This window comes from Saimiri boliviensis, chromosome 1 (genome assembly GCF_048565385.1).
Source record: "Saimiri boliviensis isolate mSaiBol1 chromosome 1, mSaiBol1.pri, whole genome shotgun sequence".
In the NCBI taxonomy this organism is placed as follows: domain Eukaryota; kingdom Metazoa; phylum Chordata; class Mammalia; order Primates; family Cebidae; genus Saimiri; species Saimiri boliviensis.
Window position 1 is genome coordinate 220,696,798 of NC_133449.1, and position 14,834 is coordinate 220,711,631.

General features: G+C 35.2%; 1 protein-coding gene across 18 annotated transcripts in view; it reads left to right on the forward strand.

Annotated features, from left to right (window-relative positions):
- Positions 1-14,444, forward strand: part of MEF2C (myocyte enhancer factor 2C) — a 168,418-nt gene extending 153,974 nt beyond the window's left edge. For 12 of the 18 annotated variants that reach the window (XM_074383821.1, XM_074383827.1, XM_074383833.1 and 9 more), the window contains 5 exons: positions 1,558-1,730; positions 3,194-3,217; positions 4,083-4,212; positions 4,792-4,927; positions 10,447-14,444. In XM_074383821.1, coding sequence (XP_074239922.1) covers positions 1,558-1,730; positions 3,194-3,217; positions 4,083-4,212; positions 4,792-4,927; positions 10,447-10,768 — 785 coding nt within the window. In that variant the 3' untranslated portion in view covers positions 10,769-14,444. The remainder of the gene's footprint in view (positions 1-1,557; positions 1,731-3,193; positions 3,218-4,082; positions 4,213-4,791; positions 4,928-10,446) is intronic. The other 6 variants (XM_074383874.1, XM_010340552.3, XM_010340554.3 and 3 more) reach the window with 3 other exon arrangements.
- The last annotated feature ends 390 nt before the right edge of the window (positions 14,445-14,834 follow it).

Genomic DNA, 14,834 nt, shown 5'->3' on the forward strand with positions numbered 1-14,834 from the left:
CCAGTAGATCTTTCTGACCACTTAGAGGTGTGTCATACCTCTCCTCTGAAACTTTCATTTCCGCCATATAAACCCAAGGCATTTCAGCCTGCAATTCAAGATCTCCACAGCCCCACCTCTGCATGCCTCCAGAGTCTCTGACACCCCTCTCTTTTCTGGGACCCCTTCTAAACAGGTTCCTCTCCGTGCTCCTTACCATGCTCTGTAAATTCCGACCTCAGCCCTTTCCTATCGCCCAGTCACAAGCCTGGAATATCTTCCTAGGGCCTTTCTTTCTTCAAGGCCCTCAATTCCCGCCTCTTCCGTGAATCTTTTATGGGATAACCTCTTCTCTCTTGGAAACTCAGTAACACTCAATCTGGATTACTCTGCAGGCACCTCACCGTACACTGCCTTGTACTGGTCTTTATGTCTTCCATGAGCATATATTGGATCACCACAAAGAGATTTCAGAGCTTTTCAAAGTGCGTCCTCACTGGTAGCATACAATCTCATTCATGCAGGGGTAATAGATACTTGTGTTTTGTAATGATGACAATAACAAAGAGGTTTGACTGTCTGCTTTAGAAAGTGTCAGAAAACAACTGTCTAGTTTCTAGCAAGAATTGTAGAATCAGGTAGTTGGTTTCTCTTATTCTCCCATCAGAGGCAGTGGAGGAAGTCAGCAGATGTCTCACTGAGTCCGCTCTTGTGCCAGCTCTGCTGGCATTTGTAATCAGCTCTTCCCTAGCACTCTTGGTCATATTTTGAAATATGAAAAACGGATACCTTGGGATATCCACTTCTCTGTTAGCAGGGTGCTGAATATCAGAGACCTAAGGAAACCCTTTCAGTCTTCCGGTTTAATGGTTATTCCTGTCCCTTGGTGAATCAGCACTTTAGTAGAGGCATCATCACTTCGTTTCAGCTCCAGGGAAGGAGTCTTGCTTTCTGAAGTTCTTTGTGAGCAGGAAAGCAAGTCTTCAGGGTTATACACTGAACTTAGAGAAGAGGGCAAACCAGATGGAAGAAAAACCATGGAGAGAATTCACTCAGAGAAAAGCGGAACAGAACAGCAAAATGTGTAAGCGGCTTCCCCTCCTCCTGCATGTCCTAGAAATTACAGTCTTGCTAGTATGCCCTTTCTTCATCTAAGGACACAGACACACAAAATAAAACCCAAACCAATGAACTGAAAGAGTGAGTCACCCCAGCCAGGCCTCCACCAAGCTAGTCAATTAAAGTACAGGACCAGTCCTGTGCTTTTCTTAGACCCTGAACTACTGTCTGACTTTCTTCCTGAATATTTTTGACAGGAAAAAAAAAAGTATATCCTGATTTCTGAGCAAGATAATGTGTATTGGCTCTCTTCTCATAAAAAGTTTTCAATCTTCCTTCAGAGGACTGTTAAATAATTAATTGGGTTACTCGTCCCATGGAGGTTAAATCAGTCATCCTTTGGCTTTGCAATGTATGTCTTACCATTAAGCTCTTGTTTTTATTCTCATGTTGTGTATTCTTCAGAAACATATTTGACCTAGATTTCTTCCTGAGTGCTTTATTGTTTTCTGTTAACAGGGAATGGGTATGGCAATCCCCGAAACTCACCAGGTCTGCTGGTCTCACCTGGTAACTTGAACAAGAATATGCAAGCAAAATCTCCTCCCCCAATGAATTTAGGAATGAATAACCGTAAACCAGATCTCCGAGTTCTTATTCCACCAGGCAGCAAGAACACGATGCCATCAGTGGTAATACAAAACTACATTTTAAATAAATATTGATAATGTTTTGTATATGTTCTGTTGTTTTTGTGTTTGTCTAACTTGATGAATTACTTACATTCTCCCAGAAAATTAACACATCAGTGGCACTGACAGAGCCTTGTTTGTATTTAGCTATTATTTCTGGTAACTAGTTTGCATTTCCCTTTTCTGTGTTTAAAAGCAAACAAAAAAACATCTAGTGATCTTCACTAGGTTGGTGTTCTGGGACAAGAAAAACATTTTCTTTTAAGGCTTTCTATTTATAGTTGGAAAAAAATCAGACACCACCATCGGTCAATCTTTGCGTCCCATAAGCAAAGTAATAATAGGTAATGAGGTACTTCATAAATAATATTTTTACAATATTTATGTCCTCAACTTGCTGACAGTGAGAAAATACTTTCCGTAATTTCTAAATGAACTTTCTCCTGTTAATTAGTAACTCCTTTCTTAGATGTATTGCAACGATAACTGATAAATCACACGCCTGTGCACTGCCTCAGTTCATCTTTCTACATATGTACTTCATGAAAATAACTATCTCTCAAAAGCAAATTGTGTTAAAATTCTAGGCATTTTAAGAACAAAGGTTATATTTTACATTAAGAAAATTGTAACATGTCTAAGAAAAATAACAAGAAATTTTAAATAGAGATTACATCTCCAGAGCCTACTAAGATGAAGATAATATTGTGGGGCCAAATTCAACAACAAAGAGACTTAAATCCGTGTTCTACAAATTAGCTTTGCTAAAGAGCAAGAACATTTAAAACTAAGATTCAGTAGACAAATTTAGATCATTCTGCACACACATTTCTTTCTTTCTTTTTTTTTTCTCTGCTCTGTGGCAAGCTTCAGGGTAAAACAGTCCTGCGAGCTGATTAGCTTATTATGGCACAGTGCAGATTAATTCTGAATATCAACCAAAAAAAATCACATAATATGCAACATTCCCTTCAGTAAAAACTGGGTCTGATAAATATAACCTTCTACAGGGCAACAGCCAAGCAGTGTGGGCCGCACATGGCCGGCCACCTCTATCAACAGATTTATTCCAGGTCCCTTAAAACTGCTGCTGTCCCAGGGAATCTGTGCTGGGTCAGTTAGGTCCCTCTCTGGCAGTGAGGTGTAGCTCCCCGTCCTCCAGCAAGTGGGGTTTCAAAGTACAGTCTTTTTTTTTTTTTTTCAAAATGGGGTGATGAAATAATGAACATTGAGACACTGACCTGGGCAGAAAACTGGATAGATTGTCTTCACATTTGAGACAAACAGCTCATTAAGGGAAACAAAGAATGTCTTTGTAAGGATTTATCTTTGGAGTCTGGGTTTTAAAACTGTTTAAACTGTTGTGTCTATCGGAAGATGCTTTTCCTTTTGTTGAAAAGATTTTGCCCAATTATAAATATTTATGGACACTAATTAATAAAACTCCTTCCGCATGCTCTCAGTCTGAGGATGTCGACCTGCTTTTGGTAAGTGGTGAGACCGCGTCCCTTAAATGGCATGTGCAAAACTACTTATAAGTAGAGGTGGTAGCTTTGATGCAATTGAAAGATATTGGCAATAAGTCATCACAGTATGTCACCATTGATTATGTTTAAATACCATTAATTTCTGGTATCACTCACAGGTGAAAAGAATGTCAGGTTTTTTTTTTATGTTTCAATATTTTTTCTATTTTCAATATTTTAGGACAATTTATCGTAAAATTCAAACACACAAAAAAATTCTTTTATTATATAAAACTAAAATATTTCCTCTAGGAATTAAATTCTCATGATTTTATGTGATGGATCCTTTATCTCTTTACTATAAGGAGTTAAATATTCGCATTAGCTGCTTTGCCATCTAGTTTGAGGGAAGTTTAGAAGAATCTGAACAAAGTGGTCAGAGCACCACCTGCTGGTCAGAATATAACATGAGCCTCTACTTAATTGCTCTCTGCTGCATGTAGAACTGAACATGGAAACTACCACGGTTGATTTTAATTTTTTTAAAAATTTGCATTTGAATAAAAACTGAAACAATGGAAGTACAGTATACATATTTCATCAGTTTTCAACATAGTCTGTTTTTACCCATAATAAAGCTATGGTACTTGTTACTAGTTCAGTTGCCTAGGAGATACTGATGTAATGGGTTACTATGGCAACAGCTGGTCTCTTGAAGGATTGTAAATGATAGGGTTGGCAGAGTTCATAGAGACACATGTTAAATGATTAATTTCATGAGATTTGTACCAAGTGATCTCTCTATGTGTAAAACTAATGCTGAAATCTAATATTTTTAACTTTTAAAAAAATTCCGTCAGTAATGTCTTTTTATTTACTTTAAAAGAATCAAAGGATAAATAACTCCCAGTCGGCTCAGTCATTGGCTACCCCAGTGGTTTCCGTAGCAACTCCTACTTTACCAGGACAAGGAATGGGAGGATATCCATCAGCCATTTCAACAACATATGGTACCGGTGAGTAACTTTGTCATGTGCAATTAGTACACTAAATAGTTTTCATTGAAAAGCAAGATTAAAAAGTTATCTTTTACTCTATTAGGAAGCTTTATTTAGTATTTGCGCTGTCCACAGCACTGCCACATTACCCATTCCTTACTAAGGCAAAGTGAATATCCACGTTTTTCTTTCTTAATTGACTGAAAGTTTTATTTACCCAACCTGAGTTCAAAATACGGAACAATTTCAAGAAAATTGAGCTATTTCTTTGATGTGATAAAAAGCTCACTTTCTCAGGATTGTTTAACATTTCTGCATCATCAAATATATACATACTTTTATACTAGATTGTAGTTCTCATAAACTAGAATTGCAGCGTACGCTACTTCAAAGCATTCATGGAATAGTTATTTTTGGCTTACAGTATATTTCTTTTAAAATTATCACTGATGCTTTATCTCCCCCTCCCTAAAATTAAAAAAGTATAATAACAATAATCCTAATAGAATATTTAAGAAATTGAAAATGTTTGTTTATTTACCATTTGATGTTTTCTAAATTTAATATTTTCCCTTGTTGTTTTATTCTTTAATCTAGAGTACTCTCTGAGTAGTGCAGACCTGTCATCTCTGTCTGGGTTTAACACCGCCAGCGCTCTTCACCTTGGTTCAGTGACTGGCTGGCAACAGCAACACCTACATAACATGCCACCATCTGCCCTCAGTCAATTGGGGTAAGCAATACTATTTTTATAACATAATTTTAGAATACATTTTAAATAACAAATGGCAACCTCTAAATAGATGCTTTAGTATCCCATTCGCGGATATAAAATTCTACTTTATTGAAATCCAAGTATAATTTTCACATCAATACTTTTCAAGTAGCTTAAATCTTATATACTCATTTTTTAAGAGGACAGCGAGCTCTGTAATAATGAGGTAAATTCTTATTGTTTTAGACTACCTTTGTTTCCACTGCTATCAGTGATAGAATTTTTATTTAGTTTGCACACAGTTCATGTGGGACATAAGAAGGCATTTATAGTATAAGCTTAATTTTTGAGATATTTGAGAATCTTTCTCTTTTAAAATAAACCATATAGTTTATGCTAATGGTATCTCAATACACATAGGACCAACTAGTCAATTGATACACAGGCTTCATGTATTTATAATGTACTCATAGTATAGTTGTGTATTTACAGATATTGTAGGAAAACATATGTATATAATACTAATTAGTGCATATAATACTAATTACCTAAATATGGGTATAAAAATAATTTTTGTTTTATGAAGTCAGAGGATGTGTCTTTCTGCCCCCTTGTGGTAGTTTTAAGATATGTCTTTATCGTAGAAATTACTCCTGTTACTTACCTATGGAAACGTTCAAACCTTTAAAAGCTCTGAATTCACAATTCACACTACTTCATATAAAACAAACCATTTTTTTAAAAAAAGCTTAAAACATAAACTGAAATCCTGACTGTAAGTTTAATAACTCCAAAATTGCAATTAATCTTCAAAAGAAAATACCAGGAGAATATAAAATATTTAAAGATAACAAGCTTTTATATTTTAAAAACATTCCATATGCGTAGTCCACTTTTAGTTTTCTGCTGAGCCATCTGGTTACTGTTAATCAGTTAGCTGTATTAGTTATCTAGTTCTACATCCACATTTCTAAGGAGATAGTGAGAATGAAACACTGATTAGTATAAAAGTCACTGATTTATACCACAATTTTGTTTCTCTTACATCTGTTGGTGCTCTCTCTCTCCCCACCCACCAGCGTTCAGATGACACTGATTTAGCACATATTAGTGATCTGATTATGAAATATTCACCCATACACTGTTTGCTTATGTTCATCCTACTCACTAACCACTGTCATTGAAAATCTGACCTTTCAGTTAAATAGTAAGATAAATTCATATGACACTGTTGCTCTGCTTTCTTGAAAGATAGTTAACTTTGAAGATACATTACGTATTGATCAGCAACAGAGTTTTATCTTTTTAAGACACTTAAATTTTCTCTGGAATGTTAACTATTCAAGTAGACATTAATTATGGGAACTTTTTCAGGTAATTATCACCAAGCACATAATACGATCCAGGAAACTAAAAAATATGTACAGGTATACATATTTTGTACAAAATATCTACTGCTGTGGCTTAGCAGGGGATCCACTGAACATGATTCTTGTCAAAAATAAACATAACTGCTTATTTCTCCTTTTTTCACAAAATTCATCTATTAAAGGGCTAGATTTCCCTAAAAATTATCAGTGTCAAAAGCCGTATTATTTTCCCTGAATGTGGCTTTTTTTGTTTTCAGTAGTACCTGATAATTTACATTTTTACGTATAAACACATATTTATTTACATATTTTTAACTGTACCACAATTTTAAAACCTTTTCCTTTACAAAGGATAAATCTAATTCTCTGCTGCCCATAATAGAGGTTTCAGTAAATGAGAAAGGAATGACAGCCCTAGACTAGAAAGGAACTGAATTACAACAGCTAAAGATGAAGCATTTTGTTCAGCTGTTTCTTTCAACGCTGAATTTCGTTGTGCTTAATTTGACTCTTAGTTTTGTTTGTAAGTTTTAATTGCACTTAATCAGTTCCCTTACCCCTCAAATCAATGGAAAGACCCTTCCAGTCTGTCCACTGTTGGCCCTCCTTTCTCTCTGCTTCACACCCACACTTTCTCTCTCACAGTCACACACAGAGTAACTTTTTAAAAGGAGTTCCTTCACATGGACCACCTCATGTTCACACCATTAAATATTAAACAGTTTTGTTAAAAAAAAATCCCAAGTTGCAATACTTATGTAAAATAATTTACACGAGCATCCTTAATTCTTTACAGTGTAAATCAATTAAAAAAGAATGAATACATTTTCCCATCCAATTTCATAGATTTGTGTTGCGGACTCACATTCTTTTGGTTAGGAAGAATATTCATAGCAGAATGGAATACATTTCAGCTCCACCCAAGTAGATATCCCCAGCCGCCCAAGATGGTTACCACAATTCTTTCTCAAAATTGCAAAACTATAAATAGAATTTATATTTTGTCCATGGAAAAGAGTTCATTTTGTGCTTTGAAGCTTTAAGTCTTCAAAGCTATACTGTTAAAAACCACCTAGTATCTGATTCCACCTAACGAAGCTAAGTAAGCAGCACAAATTGATCTGCTGTAGGGAGAGAGATGGCTGACAGCAGAACTTGCCATCAAGAGTTAAAGAAAGTCCTTTGAACACTAATATTTGATTTAGTGTTACACTAAGTTTTAGTGTTTTTCTAAACTACCACCTATAAAAAAGGCAACCTGTTTTCTGGAAGCATTTCCATACGTCATCTTTGTTGACGTGGGTGTTCAGTACATACTGAGAGAGATAACTCTGAGTAGAGACGACTTATAAAAGGTTGGGTTAAATATAGTTTGATAGTCTAATTTCTAGGCGGAGGCAGTAAAAAACTTGAATAAAACTATCCAGTCATGTTTGATTTCTGAACAATTATGGGAAAGGGTAGGAGCTTTCCCAATTCAAAGGCATCTGTAATAGATGAAAATTTGCATAGAGGACTTGATATGGGCAGCTTGCATATCTGGCTTCCGTCTCCCCACCCTCCTCTTATCACCCGCCCACACACATGAATTATTTCACAATTATCCAGGTCTATAATTATTTATATCTATATTTTGTCCTTGAGAACAAGTAGACAAATATGCTTATATCTGAACCTAGCATACAATTTTAATGCTGTTTTTTTTTCTTTTCAAGAAAATACTTCTTTGTTGACCAACACTAGCCATTCTATTTTGTATCCTACGTCACAGTATAATGAAGCTGAATCTAAGATATCACTTATATTTCACTACTGTGAATTTAGTCCCCAGAACTACTCAAAAGGCTTCATGTGTGTTTTCAGTGTCAAATGAAATTCCACCAAAAGATAAATTTAAGCTAGTCTGTTTGTAGAAAGAGATAATAATAATTGTTACATCTTTGATGGGGAAGATACCTAGCTAAACCTATACAGCGCAGTTAACATAGGGGATGAAGAAAAGAGGTGAATAAAGCAGCTTCCAAAAACTATATTAAAGAAACAGCATTTTGATTGTATTATTTTTCCTTACTTTATCTAGATTAATTGCCTATACTGTCCAACTCACCAATTTTTTTTCTAATTTTCTGTTACTTTCCCTGTGAAAACACAATCTGTATGTCAAAGGGCAAGCAAAAACATTTATTGACTTTTTATTTTCAGTCTCCTAATTCATATTCATTATTAAACAGTTGTGTGATTCATAGTAGAAGCATTTAATTAAATTTTAGTGAAATAGTCCTTCTTAGAGCCAGGAAAATTCCTTATTCCAGAAATCAAAAGATGATTTCCTCTAACATCAAAATGAATTACTAAGCAACTTCGAACCAAGATAAAATAGTCTACCATTAAGGATCCTTTTGAAATACAGGTGTTCCCTCTGCCCATTTTAACAAGGCTTATTTAATTAAAACGTCGAAAAATTAGTAAACTAATATAGACTATAAAATAATTAGCTACAAATAAATAGCTCCAAATATAAACAGGTGTTTGAAAATTATATATACGCAGTGTAGTTTCTTGATGTAAATGCTAACACTACTTTGATTATATAAGATCATAAAAGCTAGAGAAAGAAACACTTATTAAGGAAACAAATAATTCTCCTTTATACTATTCTCTACATTAGCTCATCTGTTTATTAATAGGAGAAGGAAAGTAATTCTTTGCCAGTAGGTGGTGCTTTTGTATAAAACATCACTCAAAGATAAACTCATTTCTGACTAATTTTATATCTCTATACATCTTGAGTTTGTAATTGCATCTCCCAAAAAGCCAGCCCCAAGTTACTCCACTTTTTTTTCTGAAATATATGCTCTTTCCCTCACTGCTCATAACGACATCGTTAGTGCCAACTAATTCTCTCCCCTGGAAAGCAGCGTAATTACATATATTAGTAAGCAGGCTGGCTTTCCTTTGTTTAAAATGGGTGTGTCTGTATAGATAATTCTTTACTGGGATTCTTTCTCAGTAAAAGAGAGTACCATACTCTCTTGACAATAACGGTCAAGTAATGCTGACTCTGGCTGTGGAAATCAGTGTAATTAGAGTGTAAGAAGAGTAAAAGCATCTTAAAATTGATGCCAGCAATGTTACTATGGTTTATCCTGATCAAAGTCATTGTGATTGCTGATCTACACTTAAGGGCTTCATGCTTTTTTCTCTAGAATTCCAAGTATCTAAATTCTCTCAGATTTTGGAAGGAGGACAAGTTATTCTCTTTGGGAATATATGAGGATTAAGGATTATAAACACAGTAAAATCACACTACATCCTTCTTGTCAGCAACGCCAGGTTTATCAACTAAATACCTATGGTAAATAAGAGGAGTGATAGCCTAAGTACCCCCTCAGGGAGTGACTAACATTAATACAATTGAGGTAATTGTGGAAAATAAAGAGTATTTGCATCTCACTTAACTGCAAAAGGAGGAAGAAAGTCAAATTACTTAACAATTTTAATGGAGTAGAAGGTCTGTTTTAAAAATCAACATTTAAACTTTCTGCAGATCATTTTCAATTTCCCTCCCCCTGTCCCTTTTTTCCATTCTCCCACGCTTTTTACCAGATATAGTTATTGTGTAGCATTTGAGTTCTAGTCATTTAAAATTTGAAGTCCCTTCACTTTCTCTGAAGACTGTATACTTATTAATTGGAGGGAAAATATTTATATCGATAATAAACTTTTAAAAATAATATTCAAACACAAGCGTTAGTAAATCAAAGAATTCTATTTCCAGAGTTAAACACTGTATCTAAAGGCTTAGAAATTTAATTTTGGAACTAGTCTAGGTATAGATTCCATGAACACAGAAAATGCTTTTTCCATTGTGTCTTAAACCTTTCTGAAATGGTAACCTATATGTTTAGGGATCCTGTCAAAGACTGGAAATATGATTCATAAGGCCTGGACCAGTTAAATACCGTAATTGCTACCGGGCAAATCAACAAAGGCATCCTAAATCGCTCCAAGAAGGCGATGCCCCTAAGTGCTTCCAAGCACATTCTCTTCACTCTGGGCATGCTCTGGTGTCTATGCGAGTCTTTAAGCTGATGTTTGATGTAATTGTGAGTTCCTGGGGCCTCCAGGCCTCCTTCATCTGTAACTGGGTTTCCTTTCCTCCTACAGAGCTTGCACTAGCACTCATTTATCTCAGAGTTCAAATCTCTCCCTGCCTTCTACTCAAAGCCTCAACATCAAGTCAGAACCTGTTTCTCCTCCTAGAGACCGTACCACCACCCCTTCGAGATACCCACAACACACGCGCCACGAGGCGGGGAGATCTCCTGTTGACAGCTTGAGCAGCTGTAGCAGTTCGTACGACGGGAGCGACCGAGAGGATCACCGGAACGAATTCCACTCCCCCATTGGACTCACCAGACCTTCGCCGGACGAAAGGGAAAGTCCCTCAGTCAAGCGCATGCGACTTTCTGAAGGATGGGCAACATGATCAGATTATTACTTAATAGTTTTTTTTTTTTTTTTTCTTGCAGTGTGTGTGTGTGCTATACCTTAATGGGGAAGGGGGGTCGATATGCATTATATGTGCCGTGTGTGGAAAAAAAAAAAAAGTCAGGTACTCTGTTTTGTAAAAGTACTTTTAAATTGCCTCAGTGATACAGTATAAAGATAAACAGAAATGCTGAGATAAGCTTAGCACTTGAGTTGTACAACAGAACACTTGTACAAAATAGATTTTAAGGCTAACTTCTTTTCACTGTTGTGCTCCTTTGCAAAATGTATGTTACAATAGATAGTGTCATGTTGCAGGTTCAACGTTATTTACATGTAAATAGACAAAAGGAAACATTTGCCAAAAGCGGCAGATCTTTACTGAAAGAGAGAGCAGCTGTTATGCAACATATAGAAAAATGTATAGATGCTTGGACAGACCCGGTAATGGGTGGCCATTGGTAAATGTTAGGAACACGCCAGGTCACCTGACATCCCAAGAATGCTCACAAACCTGCAAGCATATCATTGGCGTATGGCACTCATTAAAAAGGATCAAAAACCATTAAACGAGGACCATACCTATTAAAAAAAAAAAAATGTGGCGTTGGAGGGCTAACGTATTTAATTAAATAAATAAATAAATCTGGGTCTGCATCTCTTATTAAATAAAAATATAAAAATATGTACATTACATTTTGCTTATTTTCATATAAAAGGTAAGACAGAGTTTGCAAAGCATTTGTGGCTTTTTGTAGTTTACTTAAGCCAAAATGTGTTTTTTTCCCCTTGATAGCTTCGCTAATATTTTAAACAGTCCTGTAAAAAACCAAAAAGGACTTTTTGTATAGAAAGCACTACCCTAAGCCATGAAGAACTCCATGCTTTGCTAACCAAGATAACTGTTTTCTCTTTGTAGAAGTTTTGTTTTTGAAATGTGTATTTCTAATTATATAAAATATTAAGAATCTTTTAAAAAAAATCTGTGAAATTAACATGCTTGTGTATAGCTTTCTAATATATATAATATTATGGTAATAGCAGAAGTTTTGTTATCTTAATAGCGGGAGGGGGGTATATTTGTGCAGTTGCACATTTGAGTAACTATTTTCTTTCTGTTTTCTTTTACTCTGCGTACATTTTATAAGTTTAAGGTCAGCTGTCACAAGGATAGCCTGTGGGGTCAGAACATATCACATTGCAACACCCTAAATTGTTTTTAACGCATTAGCAATCTATTGGGTCAACTGACATCCATTGTATATACTAGTTTCTTTCATGCTATTTTTATTTTGTTTTTTTTTTTTTTTGCATTTTTATCAAATGCAGGGCCCCTTTCTGATCTCACCATTTCACCATGCATCTTGGAATTCAGTAAGTGCATATCCTAACTTGCCCATATTCTAAATCATCTGGTTGGTTTTCAGCCTAGAATTTGATATGCTTTTTAGAAATATGCCCAGAATAGAGAAGCTATGTTGGGGCACACGTCCTGCAAATATGGCCCTAGAAACAAGTGATATGGAATTTACTTGGTGAATAAGTTATAAATTCCCACAGAAGAAAAATGTGAAAGACTGGGTGCTAGACAAGAAGGAAACAGGTAAAAGGGATAGTTGCTTTGTTATCCGTTTTTAATTATTTTAACTGACCCTTGACAATCTTGTCAGCAATATAGGACTGTTGAACAATCCCGGTGTGTCAGGACCCCCAAATGTCACTTCTGCATAAAGCATGTATGTCATCTATTTTTTCTTCAATAAAGAGATTTAATAGCCATTTCAAGAAATCCCATAAAGAACCTCTCTATGTCCCTTTTTTTTAATTTAAAAAAATGACTCTTGTCTAATATTTGTCTATAAGGGATTAATTTTCAGACCCTTTAATAAGTGAGTGCCATAAAAAGTCAATATATATTGTTTAAAAGATATTTCAGTCTAGGAAAGATTTTCCTTCTCTTGGAATGTGAAGATCTGTCGATTCATCTCCAATCATATGCATTGACATACACAGCAAAGAAGATATAGACAGTAATATCAACACTGCTATGTCATGTGTAGGACATTTCTTATCCATTTTTTTCTCTTTTACTTGCATAGTTGCTATGTGTTTCTCATTGTAAAAGGCTGCCGCTGGGTGGCAGAAGCCAAGAGACCTTATTAACTAGGCTATATTTTTCTTAACTTGATCTGAAATCCACAATTTGACCACAATGCACCTTTGGTTGTATCCATATAGGATGCTAGCCTGCCTTGTACTAATGTTTTATATACTAAAAAAAAAATAAAAAAAAATCTATCAACCATTTCATTTATATCCCACTACTCAAGGTATCCATGGAACATGAAAGAATAACATTTATGTAGAGGAAAAACAAAATCATCCCTGAAAATGTACACACTCATACACACACACACACACACACACACGCACACACACACACACAGAGGAAAAAAATAAGAAAATAATTTTCCTCACCATAGACTTGATCCCATCCTTACAACCCATCCTTCTAACTTGATGTGTATAAAATATGCAAACATGTCACGAATGTTCTTTGTCATTTCAAAAATTCTTTAGTATATCAATATCAGTAGATACCAGTGGGTGGGAAAGGGTCATTATATGAAAATATGAAGAAATAGCCATATTAGTTTTTTTACCTGCAATTTGCCTCAGCAACAAAGAAAAAGTGAATTTTTAATGCTGAAGATAAAGTAAGCTGAAGTACCAGCAGAAGCCTTGGCTATTTATAGCAGTTCTGACAATAGTTTTATAAGAACATGAAGAGAACAGAATCACTTGAAAATGGATGCCAGTCATCTCTTGTTCCCACTACTGAATTCTTATAAAGTGGTGGCAAGATAGCAAAGGGATAACATGAGAATTTTTAAAAGATGATTTAATGAGAAGAAGCACAATTTTGATTGTGATGAGTCACTTTCTGTAAACAATCTTGGTCTATCTTTACTCTTATACCTTATCTGTAATTTACCATTTATTGTATTTGCAAAGCTAGTATGGTTTTTAATCACAGTAAATCCTTTGTATTCTGGACTTTAGGGCAGAGCCCTGAGGGAGTATTATTTTACATTACCCGTCCTAGAGTAACATTGTAGGCAACATTCTTCATTGCAAGTAAAAGAACCATAAGTGGCATTTTACACGGCTGCAAGTATTATTATGTCTAATCCTATTTTAAAAGATTTTCGGTAATATTAAGCTTGAATACTGGTAACAGTGATGCAATATACGTTAGCTGCACAACCTGTATATTGTATGCATTGGTGCGCGGAGGCTGTTTATTTCAACCTTTTTAAAAATTGTGTTTTTTAGTAAAATGGCTTATTTTTTCCCAAAGGTGGAATTTAGCATTTTGTAATGATGAATATAAAAATATCTGTCATCCTCAGATCATTTAAACGTTAACTAAAGTGAAAATGAAAAAACAAAATTCCAAGACACTTTTTAAAAGAATGTCTGCCCTCTCACACTTTTCTGTATTTGTTTTTCTTACATACCCATCTTTTAACTTAGAGATAGCATTTTTTTTTTGCCCTCTTTATTTTGCTGTTTATTTTTCCAGAGAGTAAATGCTTTGTAGTTCTTTCTTTAAAAAACATTTTTTTAAAAGAAGAAGCCACTTGAACCCTCAATAAAGGCTGTTGCCTAAGCATGGCATACTTCATCTGTTCTTGTTTGTGCCATCTGCCGTGATGTCGTCACTTTTATGGCGTTAATTTCCTGCCACTACAGATCTTTTGAAGATTGCTGGAATACTGGTGTCTGTTAGAATGCTTCAGACTACAGATGTAATTAAAGGCTTTTCTTAATATGTTTTAACCAAAGATGTGGAGCAATCCAAGCCACATATCTTCTACATCAAATTTGTCCATTTTGGTTATTTTCATAATCTGGTATTGCATTTTGCCTTCCCTGTTCATACCTCAAATTGATTCATACCTCAGTTTAATTCAGAGAGGTCAGTTAAGTGACGGATTCTGTTGTGGTTTGAATGCAGTACCAGTGTTCTCTTTGAGCAAAGTAGACCTGGGTCACTGTAG